Source organism: Candoia aspera, chromosome 8 (genome assembly GCF_035149785.1).
Source record: "Candoia aspera isolate rCanAsp1 chromosome 8, rCanAsp1.hap2, whole genome shotgun sequence".
Taxonomy (NCBI): domain Eukaryota; kingdom Metazoa; phylum Chordata; class Lepidosauria; order Squamata; family Boidae; genus Candoia; species Candoia aspera.
In genome coordinates, this window is record NC_086160.1 from 68363570 (window position 1) to 68386761 (window position 23192).

At 38.8% G+C, this 23192-nt stretch overlaps 1 protein-coding gene across 3 annotated transcripts in view; it reads right to left on the bottom strand.

The window, feature by feature from the left end:
• Positions 1-870: 870 nt before the first annotated feature.
• BMP2K (BMP2 inducible kinase) overlaps positions 871-23192 on the bottom strand; it is a 61200-nt gene continuing 38878 nt past the window's right edge. The window contains exons 13-16 of one of the 3 annotated variants that reach the window (XM_063310045.1): positions 22984-23165; positions 22589-22746; positions 18058-18171; positions 871-6973 (exon numbers count right to left, since the gene is read on the bottom strand). In XM_063310045.1, the coding sequence (XP_063166115.1) occupies positions 5559-6973; positions 18058-18171; positions 22589-22746; positions 22984-23165 (1869 nt within the window). In that variant the 3' untranslated portion in view covers positions 871-5558. The remainder of the gene's footprint in view (positions 6974-18057; positions 18172-22588; positions 22747-22983; positions 23166-23192) is intronic. The other 2 variants (XM_063310044.1, XM_063310043.1) reach the window with 2 other exon arrangements.

Below are 23192 nucleotides of genomic sequence, written 5' to 3' on the forward strand. Positions count from 1 at the left end.
CTCCTTAAGCCCGAACAAACATGCCACATTATGGCTTAATATGACAATAACTTAGCCTTAGTGGTGGCTATCCTCATTGTAAAAGGTTTGGCAGAAACCAAGGATTGTGGCAGTGTTCCTTAGGGTGCAGCTTATTTCAACCAATTACGGAGAACCTATTCAGTTCCTATGTAGAATTTCTGTGTTGCCACGGTCAAACACCATCTGAAAATACAGAGGTCCAATTCTAAAAATAAATTTCATAAAACTTTCAAGCATCATGAAACATTTACCTCCCAGTATTCCATGAGAAATAATCTTATGAATAGTATATTTACAGATAAGGAGAGAGTTTGGCCCAAACTAATTAGAACTACCAAAATAATTATTGTTAATTCTTGGATTCATAACTGAAGTCAAGTAAGAGTTTCGCTACCAAAAAATGCCATTAAAGTTTGACCAGGGGTGGGGGGTGGGGGGAGAGATTTCAGTTCATTTGCAGCCAACCACCACCCAGAGATTGGGCTGCCAAAATTTAACAGAAAAATACATTTCCATGGTGTGATTTCACACTGTTCTTCACATTTGGCATTGGTTGCAGCAAGGTAATAGGAAGCTTTAAGCCTCTCAAAAGCCACCCACCCAAAATGGGCTGAAAAAATTCACCAACATTCTTCAAGCACTCAAGAGGCCAGGTTGAGTTGTGGCTCCTGACCCTTCCAAATTTGCCCACCCCTGATTTAAAGCACATGTTCCAATTGTTTTTGGTTTTTTCACAAAGCAAGAAAAAGATGGATGCTAATTTTTTTTTTGAAACTCTCTTAAAACAGCTAGACATCGTTGAAATTTGGCTCCACTGCTATTAACACATCTCAGTAAACATGCTATCTCTGAAAAAGGTACAATAAGACTTTATTATAACAACTGGCATTGGATGGAACAAGATTAAGTTAAAGGAGATGTAAATGAGATCTTATACATAGGAAAACCTTCATACCGGAATGACAAGTCTTACTTGTAACATCCCAGCCTCCGTTGCAAATTCACACAGTGGTTGGTGTTACAGAAACATGGTATCTGGCTTATTAACAACCAAAAGTTTTATGTACATATTTGCACAAAAAGGTCTGTATTAGTGATTACCCATACACATACATGCACACATACACACGCACAACGCTTTAGAAATTTCAAGTCTAACAAGAAATGGAAGTGTAATTTTGAAAAGTGCACTTGACGCTGTTTGCCAGCAATTAGAATGTAACGTTGTTTTATTCTTAAGTGATGTTTTTATCGCAGAAACTAATCTTGGCAAAGGATTGCTATATTGTTTTCAAAGAAGCGCTCTAGAAAAATAACCAGGCAGACACTGTTTTGTATTTTCTTGTTACTCTTTTAGCAGCTTTTGGCTCCATTTGTTTTTCCAGTGCCATGAAAATGATTGTGATTCAATCACAGACTCCCAAGAGATTATGTGATGTGTGCGTGTGTATGCTTTATATACATCTCTCTATAAAAATACATTATTGTGTAAAAAAATATTCTGATAAACACTAATTGCTATTCTCACAGTAGTAGCTATCTCCTTTTATTCTCACAGTAGATTTTTCTTATAGTTAGGAGAAAACAGAGGAGTTCTGGACAGCCCTACCACAAGAAGGGTGCTTGCTACTGAATTTCACTCTTTGCAGGATCATCTTCGAAGAGTGTATCTGGGCAGAATACACCAGGGATGTAGCCCCAAATTGATATTTGAATCTACAAGATTTGTGGCAGGAGATTCAATCTCAGCTACGAAGCTCAAACATTGTACCTTGTGAATACATTTAGGTAACAAATGCAGTCATCATAAGGGGGTAAGTGATATTTCCCCAGGAGCACCTTGATTTCTGTCTTCGACATCACAGATAGAAATTATGTTTTCAAATTAAATATAAACAGTACCATAATTTTACCAGTAAATTATCGTGTCAAGAGTTATATAGCCCCCAAGATGAAGTACACAGCTGATTAGTAAAGGTAGGCTCAGATTCCCCTATACAGTAACAAGAAAGTCTAATCATTTCATGAAAATGAAAACTGGATAACCATCTCCAGTTTTGAATCAACACCTCTCAATCTTCTTACTATTACAGGAAAGACCAAAACAGAGTGAACTTCAGATATATGGATAAATACATCCATCAAACAAGCAAGGATATTCCATCCCCCAAAGAAAATAAACATCTTTCTCGGTGAAGCACAGAACTGAATTATTAAACTTACTTTCCGCAGCTCTTGCAAAGCAATTAAGTAGAAATCAGCTTTGTGGGAACTGCAAATACCTCACCCAGTTCAGCCACCAAAGACACAAGAAAGTAAGTGTACAATTCTCATTTACAATTATCTAGAAAATGAAATTCTTTAAAAAGTCTGACTGATCAAAAGTGCAGAAAGCACGATGAAAGATCTGATTCAAAAGCAAAAAATGTTGGCGATACTATGAATGGCCACAAACTACAAAATGTTATTCTCGGCCTCAATCCTGCAAAGCTCTGTACATCTTTCATTTCATCTGTTCATCCATATTTACTAATTACATATCTGGAGCCATGCAGGTGTACCCCAAGATTCTCCAATGGAAAATCTGTCTTAGCAGCCAGAGATGATGGCCAGAACAACCTTACACATTTTCTAACACAGAGCAGTTTTGGGGAGAGTTATCTGAGATATACATAAACAGATGCAAATCATGAAGTTGTGCTATTTCAGTCCTTCCCACCACTAAATAGATTGATGCCATTTTTGGTCATTAAGTAAAGTAATTCATATATCCATACAGTGTAAGTTCATGTGTCCACACAAATGTACAGAATAGAACTATCAATCAATAACTGGGTACAAAGGATATCCTTCTGGCAAACGGAAGCCACAATTTAGGATCCCGAAGGCAGAAAATCAGGAGCGACCTGATTATTCTAAATATTAGATGTTTCTGATGGCATATATCATCTTAACTGCTTACTGGAAACAACTTACAGCAATCTGATTTCATCAGGATTTTCTGATGAAAAGGGTTTTAATTGAGATATAAAAAATCAGATGTCAGATGTAATCATGCAGATATTCTGAGGCAGAAAAATACATTATCAAACTAATTAGGCATATTAGCTGTGATTTACTTTTTGTCCCTTTAATTTTAGTGAGTGGCAACATGACAACTTTGGGGTGAGGAATCAAAACTACTGCATTCCTTTTGTACCACCTGAAGCACATACATCTTTTCAAATAAAAAGAGGTTATCACATGGAGACCAGAATTAAAATCAGATCTCCATTCACTCGGGAACTCCAACTCACACTGACATATTTCCTACACAGAAAGCCTTCCAACATGAAAGCCAAATATAGTACATTTAATTAGACCCTTAATGACTTCATTCTGGACTACTTATTACCCTTCTTGCTAGGAAATCTGACATGGCTGAAGTGGCCTTTGGAAAGCATGTTATTTTTCAACACTCGTATTATGTCTGAGGCTTTGGCACAAGAATAAAGGAGCAGGCATTCTGAGGCACATGCACAGCTGATTTTTAGCTATGAACTTTACAAAATAATTAGTGTAACAAGATAGACATCTGTTTTGGGCTTTGGGTGTCATATCATAGAGAAAGATGGGCTGCACATCTAGAAGCACAAATAGCAAGAACTTGAAATTATATCTTTTAAAAATGACTAAAAACACCTATTTTTTTTTCAAAAACCAACTTTGAAATATGTTTTAAGGGCCTTGATCCTTTATCTTTTCAAATTCATTATGTTTGCAAATTATCCAAAAGTCATTCTATTTTCTTCTGTTTTAATACAGCAGCTGGATGGCAAAAACCACCACTTGGTATCTTTTAAGAATATTCATTCAATCCCCCCACCCCACTGGAATTTTCATTTTTTCAAGATGATATTCAAACTATGTAAATGGTACCCAGACATATTCATAGTTAAGGTCATGTAGCTTCTACAGTTCAAATTCACATAAATGTGAATGCAAGGATCCAAAGATGTCAAGCCTGCATTCACTTAATGACAGAAACATCTTCTGAAACTTTTCACTTTTAAAAATGGTTTGCTGTATGTCATGGGAGCAAGCATCAGTTTCTGTTGTACGTTTAGCATTTCTCATTCACACACACACATGTACACCAAAAACATACTGCCATGTTCTCTGGATCCTGGCAATTCTTTGTGACAAAACTGTTTACTAGGTCCTTTTCACAGACATCCATTTTCACAAAAACATTTAACTGAAAGTGTAGGAACCAATGATCCTGCAGGACATCAAATTGCTATTTTGAACAAACCTACCTGATCTAAAATGATCAAAAGCCAATGAAGACATTAGGAATACCTTTGCCTGGATTGAAAGTTCAAAAATGTACCGTCTACCCACCTCAGTGCTCCAAATTTTACAATCTGTGTCTCAAGGGCACCAATTGGCTCAGAGGTAAATTTTTATCAGGACGTGGTCCTAGCTGTAAGGCATTGCTGGTTTTACTATGCAGTAATGGTAAGAGATTCCAATCAGCATCATTTTTAAGCCTTCAATTCTAAACCTCCTTTTGTTGGAAACCGCTCAGTGTATTTTGTACAAAGTCTTAGAAAAGTACAATCATGTGATACAGAAAGCGTTCAAAAATTAGGTGAGAACCACTTTAGAGGATTAAAAACCTTTCAGGTTATATAGTTTAGATGAAATACAAAACCCCAGTAAAGTGAGCAGGCGTGGGGTGAAAACTCTGATTAAACTCTTTATAGGTTTGATTTGCTACAATTTTCTGGCTGTTTTCCCCCATCTTCTCAAAAATGATATATGTTGGTATGGTATGCAAGTAAACCAAGCTCTCTTCCGAAATGGCAATCTTCAAAGTGCTGCAGAAGCTGTTAGTGCTGCTGCTTCCTCATTCCATTCCCGCTTCCAACATCCCCGCTAAGTTCTTGAAATCCTAAGAATTACAACTTTCCCTGTTTTATATTAATGGCACTTACTGTGAAAAAGCACAGTTCAGGCAGACACATATAGAAAGATTTGGGTTTCTTCATATAAGTTTAGGAACCAGTATCAAGACAGCAAACTCTGATTTTCAGAGATTTAAGAGGAAAGTTTTTTTTAAAAAAAACCCTTTAGAACAAGTAAAATGAAGCAGTTCTAGATAAACCGGGCTTTTTTTTTAACTGATAGATCCTATTTCATTAGTCAGTTATGGTACACCCAGTCAAATCCTTCCATCTCTGTGCTCAAGTGTAATTGCACTCTACTTAGGATACAGTTCTGAGCAATGTCGTCATAGCCAATATCCTCAGTGATAGCTAGCTTCTGATCTAACTTTTGGAAATCTTCTCTCAATTCAAAACTTCCAGCCATTTCATTATCTCAATCTTGCATCTTTAACGTTGCAGATTTTAAAATCTCATCAAGTCACAGCAGGGAATAAGCACGTTGTACTTTAAAAAAAACAACACATTTTCTTCTCAACCGAAGCAAATGGATTACAGTGGTATATTAAATCCAAGTTTTAAAAAAAATCCCGATGTTCCTGAAAGAGTCTACTGTTTGGAAGGAAAGGGAGCTGCTCCAAATGGATCTAACTCTACTGCCTGTTGCTGCTGGCTCGGTTGAGACATCACACTTGGCACAAGTTCAGTGAAAGGAACTGCTCCAAAATCATCTGTTAATTTTACAACGTCACCAGCATGAATGCCACCAAGTAACGAACTCTGTCTAGGTCTACCAGGCACTGCTGCGTTATGATCCCCACGATTATCACCCAGTCCTTGGTGCTGGGGGAGACGCAACAATTCGGCAGGATGGAAAGGCTTGGCTCCAAAGGGATCCAGGAGATTCTCCTCAGCCTGCAGAGGATTGACTCTGTCCTTGCTATCTGACAGGGCAATACTGATGTTTTCCTTGGAATCGAAAATTGTCAGAAACTCATTGCTGCTTTGGGAGTCTCGACGGCCCGCTTTTTTGTGCCTCCGGGCTCTCTCTGGTGTACGATAACTAGGCTTCAAAGTCTTCTTTGCGTTTGTGGGTGTTCCGTGATGGCGCTTGCCGTTGCTCTTGGACCCTTCCTGCTTCATGCGCCTCTGACGAGAAGAGAGTTTCTGCAGATTCCGTTGCTGCTGCTTCACTTTCTGCTGCTGCTGGCTCCCTGCTATCTCCTCAAACGGGATGAGCCCAAACAGATCCTCTTTACTCTCATTATGCCTTTGGATGGAAACCGGCTGGAACGGGATGCAGCCAAAAACATCCACGCTTTTGGGGGATATGGGAGAAGTCTGAGTTTCAGAGCCTGACATCAAATCGTCTTGCTGAGATATTCTTCTGCTGAATGGGGCTTTGGTAAAGACGTCAAAGTCATCCTGATCTTGCTCAGGATGGGCAACCTGGGGAGAAATGTCTTTTTGTTCTTGAGGCGGCAAAACAAAGAACGGAACTGCTCCAAAGACATCAAATTCTTGTTTGGGGCTCAAACTGGAGCCTGCACCGGGGAACTCAGTCGCTGAAGGGCAGGGTACAATAATCTCTCTACCTTCTATGCTGCCAGTCCCTTCTTCGTATCTATTGCAAGGTACCTCTTCTACAGGCCTAAAATGGCTAGAATCCGAGTCAGAACTTTGTTTGTCATCATCTTCTACATCTTCTTCAGAATCCATGAGAAGCGGGTGCTGGCCTAAGTTTTCTGGTTCCGTATCATTGTCATCAACAAAGTCTCCAGACTCACCTTGCAAGACCTCTTCATCCTCTTGCTCTTCCTCTTCCTCACTACTCTTTGGAGAAGGGGGATCTGATTCAAAATCACTCTCCGATTCATCATTTCCTTTTTTAATATGTGCTTCTGTGACCTTCTTTCCAGCATCCTGGTCCTTAACCACCTGGCTTGACCTTTCATACTTAGAAAGACTCTCTAACGTGTTTTCTACTTTGCTGGCTGTGTTATTAATTTCATTTCCTGGAGAGCCTGCAAGGATGAAGAACAGGCAGAAGAACTTCAATTTCACATCAATGTTTCACACTTCCACAAACATACATGCATATTAAATTCTTTTTCATTATACCATGGGGCAAACTTTGATTCTTAGACTCACAAAAGGTAGGCACTAGAGTCTTCATCTTCAGCCTTACAGCCAGGAAAGGTGTATCTGAGTATTAGTACATTCACCCTAAACGGCAACAACTCTGCCAAACCTTCAGCAGATATCTTCCCACCAACAATTATTCTGCATCCTTTGAGTAGACATGGAGGCTTTAATATGCAGGTCAGCACATTCTTTACCTTCCTGTTTACATGAAGTTCTACTGTTTTGAGAAGAAATGTACTATAGTACTTAATTATGTTTGTAATGCCATTCATGATCAGATGTTTTAGAAGCATTCTATCTAATTACTAGATGATTTTTCCGGTTTGGATTGTCCCACATCCCAGTGCCACTTAGTTTCACACACTGAAGCTAAACAGTCCCAAGCTTACATTTTCTTGATATATTTTACCCTCTACTAGTCCTGTTGTCCTTTCCATACTCTTTTCTGTCCCAAAAACACACTCCTTTTGAGCTAATTAGGGAAAAGCCCACATGCAGTATTCTAGCAGTACAGCCCCATAACTGTTTATTAAGAATTCCCACAGTGGTCCATAGGGTTAATAGCTAGCAAACATGTTTCAGTTTTCCTCTAAATCATAAAATATATCCATAAAATATATCAATTTATAATCAACTCCTAACTCCTACTAAAAAAACAATTTAATATTTTATTTGCCCTCTTCAGATTCCCACAGAGTATACTAGGCTATTTTCACTTGAGTCAACTATGATTCTTTCCTAGGGCATTAGTGGCCAATTTAGCTTTTATCGGTTTACATGGGAAGCTAGCATTATCAATCCCAACCTACATCAAGTGACACTTTCTGTCTCATCTAACCCACCAAAGAGTTACTTAGGAGAAACCATTTCCTTACAATGAGGAAAACTGTATCTTTGTACTTAAACTGTACTTCCCAGTTATTAGTTTCATAACATAATGGACTCTTGGATTAATTGCTGTGACCGCTTTTTGAGTCTGAATAGCTACAGAGTAGTACACTTGGGCCCAGCCACTGACCAAGTCTACAACCAGCCTTTCTCAAGGGCACTGTAGCAAGGAAGACACCAGGCATCCATTCATCCTTTTTCTTCTGTAGCATATCCATTTTTCTTTGTGAAAATTGCCCATTATTCTTGCTGTATGATTTTTAACTTCAGCAAAGGATCGTTACCTTGTCGTGGTGCTGGAGCTTGAGCACCTCAATGATGCCATGAGCTAAACCGTGAAGGGCCACCCAAGACGGGAAGGTCATGACAGAGAGGTCAGACTAAATGCGATCCCTGGGGAAGGTAATGGCAACCCACCTCAGTATTCTTGCCGTGAAAACTAAATGGATCAGTACAACCAGAGATATGTCGGTATACCATCGGAAGATGAGACCCCCAGGTCGGAAGATGGTCAAAATGCTACTGGGGAGGAACAGAGGATGAGCTCAACTAGTCCCAGACGTGATGACGCAGCTAGCTCAAAGCCGAAAGGACGGCTAGCGGCCGACGGTGCTGGTGGTGAACGGCGAATCCAATGTTCTAAGGATCAACACACCATCGGAACCTGGAATGTAAGATCTATGAGCCAGGGCAAATTGGATGTGGTTATTGGTGAGATGTCAAGATTAAAGATAGACATTCTGGACGTCAGTGAACTGAAATGGACTGGAATGGGCCACTTCACATCAAATGACCACCAGATCTACTACTGTGGACAAGAGGACCACAGAAGAAATGGAGTAGCCTTCATAATTAATAGTCAAGTGGCTAAAGCAGTGCTTGGATACAACCCAAAAAACGATAGAATGATCTCAATTCGAATTCAGGGCAAGCCATCTAACATCACAGTGATCCAAATATACGCCCCAACCACAAATGCTGAAGAAGCTGAAGTAGAGCATTTCTATGAGGATCTGCAGCACCTACTGGACAACACGCCTAAAAGAGATGTTATTTTCATCACAGGAGACTGGAATGCTAAGGTGGGCAGTCAAATGACACCTCGAATTACAGGTAAGTATGGCCTGGGAGAACAAAACGAAGCAGGACACAGGCTGATAGAATTTTGCCAAGACAATTCACTCTGCATAACAAACACTCTCTTCCAACAACCTAAGAGACGGCTTTATACATGGACTTCACCAGATGGACAACACCGAAATCAGATTGACTACATCCTTTGCAGCCAAAGGTGGCGGACATCTGTACAGTCGGTAAAAACAAGGCCTGGAGCTGACTGTAGTTCAGATCACGAACTTCTTCTTGCACAATTTAGGATCAGACTAAAGAGATTAGGGAAGACCCACAGATCAGCTAGATATGAGCTCACTAATATTCCTAAGGAATATGCAGTGGAGGTGAAGAATAGATTTAAGGGACTGGACTTAGTAGATAGGGTCCCGGAAGAACTCTGGACAGAAGTTGGCAGCATTGTTCAGGAGGCGGCAACAAAATACATCCCAAAGAAAGAGAAAACCAAGAAGGCAAAATGGCTGTCTGCTGAGACACTAGAAGTAGCCCAAGAAAGAAGGAAAGCAAAAGGCAACAGTGATAGGGGGAGATATGCCCAATTAAATGCAAAATTCCAGAGGTTAGCCAGAAGAGATAAGGAATTATTTTTAAACAAGCAATGCGCGGAAGTGGAAGAAGACAATAGAATAGGAAGGACAAGAGACCTCTTCCAGAAAATTAGAAACATTGGAGGTAAATTCCAGGCCAAAATGGGTATGATCAAAAACAAAGATGGCAAGGACCTAACAGAAGCAGAAGAGATCAAGAAAAGGTGGCAAGAATATACAGAAAACCTGTATAGGAAGGATAACAATATCGGGGATAGCTTTGACGGTGTGGTCGGTGAGCTAGAGCCAGACATCCTGAAGAGTGAGGTTGAGTGGGCCTTAAGAAGCATTGCTAATAACAAGGCAACAGGAGACGACGGCATCCCAGCTGAACTGTTCAAAATCTTGCAAGATGATGCTGTCAAGGTAATGCATGCTATATGCCAGCAAATTTGGAAAACACAAGAATGGCCATCAGACTGGAAAAAATCAACTTATATCCCCATACCAAAAAAGGGAAACACTAAAGAATGTTCAAACTATCGAACAATGGCACTCATTTCACATGCCAGTAAGGTAATGCTCAAGATCCTGCAAGGTAGACTTCAGCAGTTCATGGAGCGAGAATTGCCAGATGTACAAGCTGGGTTTAGAAAAGGCAGAGGAACTAGAGACCAAATTGCCAATATCCGCTGGATAATGGAAAAAGCCAGGGAGTTTCAGAAAAACATCTATTTCTGTTTTATTGACTATTCTAAAGCCTTTGACTGTGTGGACCATAACAAATTGTGGCAAGTTCTTAGTGGTATGGGGATACCAAGTCATCTTGTATGCCTCCTGAAGAATCTGTATAACGACCAAGTAGCAACAGTAAGAACAGACCACGGAACAACAGACTGGTTTAAGATTGGGAAAGGAGTACGGCAGGGCTGTATACTCTCACCCTACCTATTCAACTTGTATGCAGAACACATCATGCGACAAGCTGGCCTTGAGGAATCCAAGGCTGGAGTTAAAATCGCTGGAAGAAACATTAACAATCTCAGATATGCAGATGATACCACTTTGATGGCTGAAAGTGAAGAGGAACTGAGGAGCCTTATGATGAAGGTGAAAGAAGAAAGTGCAAAAGCTGGCTTGCAGCTAAACCTCAAAAAAACCAAGATTATGGCAACCAGCTTGATTGATAACTGGCAAATAGAGGGAGAAAATGTAGAAGCAGTGAAAGACTTTGTATTCCTAGGTGCAAAGATTACTGCAGATGCTGACTGCAGTCAGGAAATCAGAAGACGCTTAATCCTTGGGAGAAGAGCAATGACAAATCTCGATAAAATAGTTAAGAGCAGAGACATCACACTGACAACAAAGGCCCGCATAGTTAAAGCAATGGTGTTCCCTGTAGTAACATATGGCTGCGAGAGCTGGACCATAAGGAAGGCTGAGCGAAGGAAGATCGATGCTTTTGAACTGTGGTGTTGGAGGAAAATTCTGAGAGTGCCTTGGACTGCAAGAAGATCCAACCAGTCCATCCTCCAGGAAATAAAGCCAGACTGCTCACTTGAGGGAATATTAAAGGCAAAACTGAAATACTTTGGCCACATAATGAGAAGACAGGACACCCCGGAGAAGATGCTGATGCTAGGGAGAGTGGAAGGCAAAAGGAAGAGGGGCCGACCAAGGGCAAGATGGATGGATGATATTCTAGAGGTGACGGACTCGTCCCTGGGGGAGCTGGGGGTGTTGACGACCGACAGGAAGCTCTGGCGTGGGCTAGTCCATGAAGTCACGAAGAGTCGGAAGCGACTAAACGAATAAACAACAACAAAAAATGATTTTTAAAAAGAATTTGTCAGATACTTTTTTCAAATCTAAAACCCTATTGTACCACAGAAATATTAAACATATACCGTACACATTTAACCCTTAGCTGCTGTCTTTGATGTGGTTACAGCCTGCCTTATTCATGCCTGTAAGCCATTGATCACTTATCAATTTTCAATGCAGATCATTCCAACCATTCCTTCCAGCCCATGAACTGTAAGAAACAGTGTTTATATTCATTTTTCATTCTTCTGCTTTCCCATTTTTTGTTCTTCTTTTTTGCATTGCATATTTTGGAAGCCCGGCAATTATTGATCTTTGTAATCCACTACGAGGGGAGCCTTCTGAGAGAAAAGGGCAAAGAAAAAAACCTAGCAATAAAATATTGTTCATAAAATACTGAAGAGAGGGATTAGAGTTCACTCCACCCAGTGAATGATCAAGGGAATGTGTTTTTTAATCAAGGGTGGTTCAGAAAGCAAGCATGTTTCTGCCAGTTTTCCTTTCTGCTACAATTGTTCTGCTTTAACTTAAAAGAAAAAAAATCTACTCTTACAACATTCCAGCTATTTTATCTGAAGCAGAACTTAGTTTCTTTCATCTCCCTGACAGGCACTAAGACTTTTACTGACAACAAATTAATACTAATGTATTAGTAATATTCAAAATGTTGCACGTCACCAATATCCAAAACTCAGGAAGTGATCAACAGAAACAGGGAGGAAGGAATCAGGGCATACTGCTATCATAATAACCCAATACTACAAATACCGTTATAAAAAGAATTCAGAAAAAAACACCTGTTTTTAAAAACTAGAAGAAAGTAAACAACTGTTTTCAAGTGTAATACTAGTATTAGATTGTGCTACATTTAATGTATTGGTTTTTATAGTCAAATTAATATGTAGGTTTGCTTTCTTGATGTGATGTAGTTTTCCCAAAGTAACTGTCATAATAAAGAACTTTTAGAGATCAATTTCAGTGTATCCTTATATGCTAAAATTGCTTACAGAAATAATTATTCTTTCAAATTAAAAGCTTATTCTTTTCAAACCATTCCTTAATTATTTTTGTTTAAACACCAATTTTAAAACTGTTGGCAATATGAACATCTACATGTATAAACAGAAACAGCTAAGTGCATATATATAAATGCTTATTTTAGAAGATGACATACTTTCTCTTTGTATCAGAAAGATAATTCGTAACATGTAAAATTTGCTTGGTTGGTTAACATATAAATCAAGTAACTCATAAACTACTCTAAAAAAAGTTCTCTGTCTTGAATATTCAGTTTACAGGAAAAAGCAGAGTAAGTCCAAATGAGTCCAAATATTAATTCAACAGTACTTCTAGCACAATGCCATTTTTGAATATATGCACACAAGAGGTACTAAATCTACATCTTAACCCAATTCAACTTCCTATCTAAAAAAAAACAAACCCACACACATTTAATACTGAATATTGTTACATTTATCAGAAGCCCAAGAGGGGGAAATTTCAAATTCACTTTTAAATTAATGCCATAATAATGTTGTAATACACAACATGTAGAAAAAGATTTGCTTGAAGTAATCTCAAAACTGCTCCAATGGACATTTCAAATCTGAATTTATTAACAGCTAAGAACTGTGCAGCGTAACATCTGTTCACAAGAAAATGTACAGATTATATCACTTCTAATCAGGTCTGCCTCTTGTACAAGGCTGTAATTCTGCCCTCAAATCCAGTGCAGGTAGAACATCTTTAATCATAAGATCCCAATCCTCAAGAAAAAAAATTCTGTTCCTATGTTTGTTTTCTAGACATCCGATTATACGAGGATGAATGGCTTGTAACAAGAGGAGTAATTACATGCCTTCTGCTTGTTCAACCTTTCAGAAACGGGGAGAAATCAAGGGCATACCCACAGCTCCTCCTGAATTGGTAACATACTGCCATCATCATTCCACAGCAATCTGCCACATGTTAGTTCAAGGACTGCGGAGATGTCAACTAAATCTGCAGTCTTCTTCAACAACACACAGAAAGGCAGATGTTGAGTGCTGTCAGATTTAGTGGTTGCTTAGCTTACGGGACAGACAAACAGCATTTCCTTCATCCCATACATCTGCTTTCTTTATACTTGCTGCAATATTTATACTATGGAATCTTTTGAATTACGAGTTCTCAGTCTCAATAATTGTTTATCATCAGGATGAAATAATTTGAGAAAATTACTTCTCTTTCAAACAGTAGTGAGTCCAGGGAATGGACTTCAAATGACAAATCTGTGTATTAGGCACACATATTTATTTGAAGCATTTCAGAGCTGCCTTTAAAGGAAAAATCCCTCTCAAGATGAACTCTATATAAAAGAATAATCAGTAACCCCAACCTGATGTCTAAGAACCTTCGGCTTATCTCATACTATAAATGCTCTCTAGTTGGTGTTTGATAATACTTGACCTCACTAATTTCTAAATGGCTCATAAAGGTTGATATTACTAGCCAAGCATTACTTATTATGGGACAGATTGCACAAGTTCAGAGGCCTGAACTCTAATTTCAGACTGGGAAGAGAGGCTTTTTTAGACACATTCCCCAATCATTAACTTTTTAAAAAGAAAACAGCAAGCTTTTTTTCAATTTTCTCAGTGCTTGGTAGTAATGTTCAAGAATGAAAAGAATGATTGTTTGGCAGAGGAAGTAGAATCTGGCCTACATTATATTTTGGTGATTAATGGACTTCCTTCTTTTGAAATCCAACTGTCATGTAAGCGATTTAAAGTGCTTTGTGGGATGTTTCAGTTACACACAGTATTCAATAGGTATTTCATCTTATTGTTCTAAAAATTTAGATAATGTTTGGGTTTGAAGCTTACTGTGAGGACATATAGGCTTCAGTCAGTTAATAAGCCACATATTTTAAATGCAGATTTACAGAAAGTAATCAAGTCAATTAATATTTGGAAAAAGTGTTCATAATATTATTTGTGCAGTTGTACAAATTTCCATGTAGTATAAAACCTCATTTCACCATTGGTGCTCGTGAATGAAGAAAGCTATCCTTTGTTCAACTTGTCCTAGGCTGCTTATGCAAACTCCCTGCATTTATACTTGTTTTTCTACACAAAACAAGGAAAATAGGTTTGCCGCTTTCTTCACCCTCCAGTCTCACAGCAAGAGGGCAGCATCTCCCCATCCGCAAGAGAAGCCACCGGAAAAACATGTCAAGAGCATCAATAGGAACGTCTCACATTTTGGCTATCCTTCCTGTGTAGTACTGCACATTGTAATGGATTTATTCATTTGACCCCTGCAAGAACCCAGGTTGTTCTCAGAACGCTAGAAGAGGGAAAGATGAAAACCAGGTTATTCTGTCAGGTACACTGACATTGTTTGGTCTGGCTCCTCCTCTGTTCCTATTCAGTTGATCTGTAAGAACTATGTAATTTTAAGAATTGTCTTATATTTATTTTAGAACTGTAACATTTTCGTTTTGCACTGTGATTTTTAGATTTTTCTTTTCTCTTTGCCTTGTATTCTTTTTGCATAAAGAGGAGTAAAAATACTCAAGAAAAAGTACAGGAAGCCCCCATTTAGCAATCACAATTGGGACCGGCAACTCAGTCATCAAGCGAAGTGGTCACTAAGTGAAACCACGGCAGTGTTTATGATCTTACTTCAGCTTTACAGACCTGTTAAGGTCGTAAATGTGAGGATTGGTCGCAAAGTTACTTCTTCATCACCGTCATAACTGCAACAGTTGCTAAATGAGAGTGCTGCTAAAAGAGGACTACCTGTAATCCCACTTTAAAGTAATAAACTCAAATTTCAATGCATTATCAAACTGATATTAAATTAGAGACAGATTAGCATACAAAGGAACAAGCAAAACTGTTTTGTTTGGGGTCTGTTTTGTCAGGAGGTAGTTAATTTCACAAGAAATATAATTTTGTTATATATCATTTATTCAGATACCATGTTAGAGACTTCCTTTTCAACTGGGAAATCTACAGCAATGCATAGTTGGGCCTTTACCACTGGACAAGGTACTGAAGAGATCCTGGGAAACTACTAGCTGCCTCCCAAGATGTACATCAGAGCAAAAGAAGGGCCAATTCATTGGACAGAGAGCACACAATTACTGGGAGCTTGCTTAACCTTGGACTGAAAAGTCAACACATTTTGAACTTTGCTACCAGGTTACTGGGTCAGTTACAACTTCTCCATCAGTGGAGCCCATCTGGATATAAATGGTTGTTTATACCTCACAATGATGTACATTATTTTTCCATTTCCCTTTCTTTTTGTATTCTTTTACCTAAGAGCAAGGCCTGATTTGCTTTTGGATGTGAGCAGTTGGGGTGGGGCAATAAAAATAGTTGCTCTATTGGAACCTCAACACCCCATCCCCACCACTCCTGACATTTGTCCATTTCTTTTGCAGTGAAATCTGGGTATTACAGCTCCAATATATATGCAAAATTTATTTATTTCAAGTTACGACCGTTACAGTGCCTACATGATCAAAATTTAGGCACTTGGCAGCCCACCTGCAGTTATGACTGCAGGGGCGCTTCAACTCCCCCACCCATCTATGCCCCTTTGGCCCCCTGTGCTCACTGGCCCCGTAGGCCTTGCCACCCTCTGCTCACTGGCTCTGCCACCCCTGCCACCCCCAGCTGACCTTCGCCATCTTCTTCCTGCCACTGCTGACGAGGCACACCCAGCCTAGTCCTTTGCGAAGCAGCTGCTGGCCACGGTAGGCCTTCCAGAGGCCATGCCCACCCCTTGTCTAAATCAATGAGGCCTTGTCTAAACCACGTGCGGCCTTCTCACGAGGATTTGGAAGGCAGGCATGTGAAGGAAGGACTCAGCTGTGCCGGCATGAAAGGACGACCCAGTGAGACCTGGGGAAGAGGGCCTCACGTGGCCAACAGATGCCCCGGGAAAGGCCAGGCCAGGCACACCTCATTAGCAGCAGGAGTAAGAAGACAGCAAAGGTCAGCTGCGGCAGCAGAGGCCTCGGAGTGCAGGGTAGCGGCTGGGACTGGACTGGGGCAGCTGCAGCTTCCTGGGGTGGGTGAGGCTTCGTGCCGTGCTGCTGGGCTGGGCAGGGACAGCGGAGGCTTCCAGGGTGCCTGCGGCAGGCTCTGGGGCTGCTTGCTGCCCGCCAGGCAGGGTACAGGGCAGCCAAAAGGGCAGAGATGGGGAGAATAGGCAGTTGGGGGGAACTGAAGGGAAGGCAGTCCCTTACCTTGCAAGAACCAAGGCTCGGGATTGGGAGGGACCAAGCTGGAACAGTTTGGATTGGGGTGGGTCCTCGGCTAATGACCAGTGGGATTCAGTTAACAACAGCAACGGGGAGTGGCAGGATTGCTGTCGCTAAGCAATGCAGTCACGTGACATTGTGCTTTACAACTGCATCGCTTAGCAATGGGAATTCTGGTCCCAATTACCATCATAACTCAAGGACTACCTGTACAGTATGCTGTAAAACAAGAAGAAATAGGATCAAGAATGAATGGGTGCTGAACCAATGTGGACTGAATATAAAAGTGAGAGACCAGTATGAAAGCAGTATATTGATGTGGTTTTATCATATAGTGGGAATGAACAAGGATTGAATTACAAAACACATACATAAAAGAGTCAATGAGCCCAGAAGAAAAGGAAGACAAACAAAGTTGCGGCTGAATGGAATTAATGATATCCTCCCAAAAAAAGAGGTGAGAAGTTTAAAGAACAAAAGGGCAATGTATGAAGCAATACATGGATGGTGGAAATAAGGATGGTTTGCAGGCATGGAAAGATACAGGGAACTACAGTGAATTGTGGAGTCCTTGGTGCTCTCTGAGCCTTGTTGTTTTCTTGCAGGCGTTTCATTGCCAGACTAGGCAACATCTTCATGCAAAGAGGGAGTGGGCCTTGCTCTCAGTTTATATACAGACAGTATATAAACTGAGAGCAAGGCCCACTCCCTCTTTGCATTGAAGATGTTGCCTAGTCTGGCAATGAAACGTCTGCGAGAAAACAACAAGGCTCAGAGAGCACCAAGGACTCTACAGTTCAACCCTGAGCTACAAGTTATTTGCTTCGATTGGAACTACAGTGAATGTTAGTAGTTATTTCCTTTTTTAATCTTGTACCTTTAACTTCCTTAGCTTACTACTTCCTGCTCCCTTTAGGCATTTTGCATAATGTTTGCATAACCCCCAACGTTTGCATAACCCCCAAAAAGGAACAGCATAAAGGTATGTATGTATAATTATTGGAGAAGCGTAATTTTTTATGTTCCATTCAAATTACAGAATGATAACTGTACAGCTTTGGAGGCCTTGGGATTCCATACCCAACCCTTTCAGAATGCACGTGTTTGGCACCTCTGATAAAGAATCTCTATTATTTCATAATTTTATGACAAGCCCATTAAAGCAGCAGCAAAAAAAAAAATCTATCGAGTATGCTCAGAAAGAAAACAGTGGGAGTAATCAATTTGGTTCTCTAACTGATTACAGGGAAGAACCTATACCATTGAACCAGTCCCATTTCCTTTCTATCAAGATATATTTACATGAAAATAAGTTACGTTACGCTATGTAACTTGCCTGCACGAGAAATGAAAGGTACAGAACCAAAGGGATCTTCTGGAGGATGGGTCGGTGGAGCAGAATGTGACTCCACCTGTTTATCTAAGGAAGTTCTCCGCTCCACGAGCCTATCTGCAAAAATAAAAACGAAACAGAACAAAACAAAAGTAAAACAAAAATGGCAACTTTTAACCCAGTTAAAGATATATTTAATAAAATCTCTTCTTACTCATGGATATAATATCCAAAAATTCTTCCTGCAACCCTTCTGAGGTATACGTTGCAGAAGTGTATAAAACAGAAAGAAAAAACGGAAGACCTCAATTTTAACCCAAATATTCAGCTGAACTAGGGAACAAGTTTAATACTGCTTCCAGGAATTGTCCAGAATTTAACAAATATCCAAGCCAAGGAGACCTCACAAGTATGCAGCAACCACAGGAGAACATGCATTAATAAAGGGTATAGAAATTAAAGAAATCAAAATAATCATAGTTTAATCTCTGAGTTTTTTATAGGATTACTCATCAGTCTGGATCAAACACTTTAAAGACTAGGTTCTACATGAAAAGACACTGTTGTTTTTCATATTAATTTAGAATTCTGTAGTGTCCCATATTTCTGTAATTTAAAAATGATGGCTTAGCTACCTTTCATCATTTTGCTAGAACTACTGTTCTAGCAATGCGTAAGAAACTCCTGCCGATATGAAATATAAAGCACATGCAAAATGCATGCATACAGCAGCTGTTTAGCTTATGGAAAGTCTATGCAACTCATTGTATATGAAGGCTGCTTTTCATTGCATCTACTTCTCCAACTCTTTTTCAGAAATCTATATGATTTTTGAAATAAGGCATTCTTAACAATTCAGTACAGTTCTGCTCCAATTAAGTGTAAAGCTGCCAAGAACGGGATATTCCACTCTGGTTCCCAAAAGCCATTCTTGAGGCTTAACTCCAGCATGTTCAAGCTGCCTCTGCCCAAATTTATACCAGATTTCCTCCCTTGCTACAGCCTGCCCATCTCTCAAAGTGCAAGAATCATTTTTCAGAAGAGCCCAAATGTGAGAATTTCTTTCCTATTTAGATCCGAGCCATTAGCTGGATTCAGATCATCTCTTCTACAAACTAAAGAGATCCATTTCTTTCTGAAACAACTGAAAACTAACAGAAGCTCCTTCTGTGGGGTAGCAGTTTTCTCTATGCTACACTCTAAAGCCCAACTTTTCAAACAGCAAAGGAGTAATTACTTTTTTTTCTCTAACAGGATCCCTCTGTGAAAGAAATTTCACTGAAGAGTACACTGGACTCAATCCATTGCCTTTAGAATTAATTTGTAACTTCCCATATAAAAAGTCATCAAAGAACACAACTGTATCAGTTTTTAAAGCAACTTAAAAACAACATAGTTTTTCTTTGGTAAATGTCCCAGTAAAAAATAAAAATACAGTAGACTGTCAGTTAACCGGCACCCATCGGGATTGGTAGATGCCGGATAAATGTAGTTTCTGGTTGCTTGAGTTACTGTTAAACCCTAATACCCGCTAGGTGGCAGCAGAGAGATACAGATTTTTCTGCCAGTTGCTTGAGAGTACCGGTGTTTTTTTTCCCGGTTGCTTGAGAGTGCTTTTTTTTTTCTGGTTCGATTTTTCTGCTGGTTGCTTGAGAGTGCCAGTTGCTTGAATTCTGGTTAACTGAGAGTCTACTCTATTCTGAGAATCAATAGCATGTAGTGACGAAGAAAGCAAAAGATAACTGTAATTATAATGCACATTATAAAGAATAATACAAAATTTAACTTTCAAACTTTAATCACACCAAATGAATATTCGTCAGTGAAGACTTTATTTCAGTTTATACCTAAGCCAAGTCTTGGAAAAGTGGATTATATGTAAATGTCCTTTGGTATTACCTTTCCTTTTCTACAAGAAAGGAAACTGTAGAAGAATTGGCATATTCAAAAAGTTTATGTTCAGTACAGAAATGTTTCTCTGCTACATACAGATTTTAAAAACTTAACAGTATAGTAACTAAATCATAACTATTATCTTTCGGTCGGGACTATACAATGCAAGAATGGATCAACAAAACATTCAACCAGGTTGTTTATTCTGCATTTTTAGTTGAATCTACTACTTATACAAAAGTAATTTTAGAGATGTATTTCAGGTATGGGTACAAAAAGTGAGTTTGGAAGACACTGACAATGTTCTCATGATTAAAGAAAAACGTTATGATTATATGTTTCAAGCCTGTAACTATGGGAAACTTCAGACCCTTATATTGGCCATAGTCCAGCATTTTTCAAATAGTAATTCAGTTCACTTGTTTATCAAAATGGAATACATTGCATTCATTTTCTCCAGCCACTTAGATAATTAAATCTAATGGGGAAGAAAAAGAAATCTGGAAGAAAAAACTCAGGTTTTCCCATACTACTGACACTAATAATTATTATGTTCTTTATCAGTTCTCCCCTTTTACACGGATTCATAATTTACTTCGGAGATTGCTGTGACTGTACAAAGTACAACAAGAACGCTGTAAATCTACTGGGTCTATTTTAAATCCCATTCTTGCTTCAGTTCAGGACTGCAATTCAGTTACCAGCAACACAACTTCCAATATTTATATACTGGCTGAAATACAGTTTTGGGGAATAATCTTCAGTTATTATAAATAACTAGGGCTCAGAAAATAACTCTAGATCTAACTGTGGTTTCAGAACCAAGAAACTCCTTTCTACTCCTACATATTAACTAAATCCCTATTACACATTTATCACATGTTTCTTCCAGAGTGATTAAATGCTTTATTAGTAATACTGTATTTTTATTGCATGCTCTTCATGTAACCAGCTCCAAAACAGATAACAAAACGTGTATAATTTTCTCATGCTATGAAAAGAACATTCCAGTACATAATGAAAAGCATTTGAGGAGATGTGAAGCATTTCTTCAGAGAAGAGGGAAAGCAAGTGAAAAGTTGCTTTCACTTCGAAGGAAAGCATTTTGAAAATTTACACAATAAATACATTCTAAATAAACTGCGGAACAGTGCAAAACTATGAATTATAAAACTACTGCCTTCAATTTTATACATAAATTTTAAATAAATTACTAAATGTTTAAAGCTTTCTCTTTGACTATCCTGTTCTTTTGGAAAACATTAAAATTTCCCTTTAAATCTACAAGATATTAAACATTTGAAAAAATCAGCCATAAAAACACAAAGAAATTTAAGTTCCTATTGTTGATCCTCATGTGAGTATTTTATCATATGAAATTATTTTCTGAAACAATTTATCAAGTTGTTTAAAGAATAAAGCTTTACTCCTTGGGATTTTATAATATAACTTTGAGAAAGGTGAATTCATATTATAAATGATTCATTTTTAATCAAATAATTGTTTGGTAAACCAAGTAAAGCTGGACATTCATTTAATACTGGCATCTATCAAAGGTCCCATAACAGTTTTTCTTTAGCATACCTGAATTTAGTTACATGTGTTAAGGATATAGCAATACAGTAGATTTTATATTTTAACAGAATGCCAAATGGAGAATAAAATAAGACAGTTGGCAGTATGAATTAAACGTGTTAACATTTCAGGATTCAGTTTAATTGTGATCTTTCAGGAATCAGCCCATCAAGTTACTAATAAGCCTATCAAAACTACAGTTCACAGGATGGTTGTTTAATTGACAACCAATGACATTATCAAATATTTTAGCCACATACAAAAGAAGCCCAGATTTAACCTTCTTACTTCATATGTGAAGGGTGTAGGAGAGAACATCACTTCAAAACTGTAATAAATTATGGGATGGTATGTCTAAAGTGGACCAGCAAGATGCATCATTAGTTTCATCACCTATATTTAGTTAGGTTGAGATTTGCCTTTTAGAACCTATATCCTCCCCAGCATCTTGCACTTTCTCCACAATTTCATCTCCATGAAAATTATATATGAACAACATAAGCAAAAGTAAGGGGAAGCAATTTCAAGTAAACACACTGGCTTTTTGACTTGAAGACAGTTTATTCAACTATTGTTATTTCAGAACAATAAAGCAGCCTTTAACATTAAGCTACTCAAAATACATTACAAACATTAACATAATGTACTGGGTCATTTTCCCTCTTCCAGGCACTTTCAAAAAGCATTTCAGACCCACAGAATCTCCTCTTCTGGTGTGCAAAAGAACAAAACTGCAAAGTGAAGCAATGCACGCTGCTTGACTCGTATTCTGCAGGGTTACACAATCTTTTTTTTGCATTTGCATTTAACACTCAAGTAATTATTCAAGAGCTGACCCTGACATTTTCTGTGGTTTTACAAAATGTTAAATTATTTCTATTGCACACATTTTTGTGACAGAAGGACAAGTCATACAGCAGGCCTAGTCTGCCCTCAAATGCTCAGAAAGAGTTCTCTCTACAACAGACTGTGTGGCCCTTGAACAAAATAGTCTCCAGCACTGTCAGTTGTACCTAAAGAGCTTTTATTTATTGTGAAGCGAAATAAGCCTTCAAGCGTCCCTTACTTGATCTCAGAAGGTCAAACTCCCTGTCCAACAGCTCCTCCTCTGTTAGGTTGGAGAAATTGTCTTCTCCAAATGGGTTCCACCCAGACATATCGGGGGGATTGCTGATGTTTTGTTTTGGGTAGCTGGAAACAGACTCTGTGTCAGAGGAAGATGATCTGTAGGAATGGATTGAGGAAATGACTTAAGGTACTCTTAATATTATTTTAATTCACATTAAATAATGCAGAACATGCCCCTTGTGAATATGAAGAAGTATTAGAAAATATTTTATTCTAGAATAAATCAAGAAATCCCATAAAAAACAAAGTAATACCTTATAAATAACATGGAAGAAATGCAACCATAAAAGCATGCCTACATAGTTACTAATAATATGAAATGAGAAGGCTTGCCTATTTGTAGAATAAGGAACATCCAGAGCTGCACCAACATGAGCTGGAAAGGATTTAGAATGAGAGATTAAGGCTGGTGAAAACTCCTGAGGAGAGGCAAGAAATTCAGGAGAACGTTTCGGTGGTGGCAACTGATTCCCAAGGACCTGTTGCTGTAGAAGAGCTTGTTGGTACTGCTGCATCTCAAAGGAGAAGGAGAAAAATGTCAG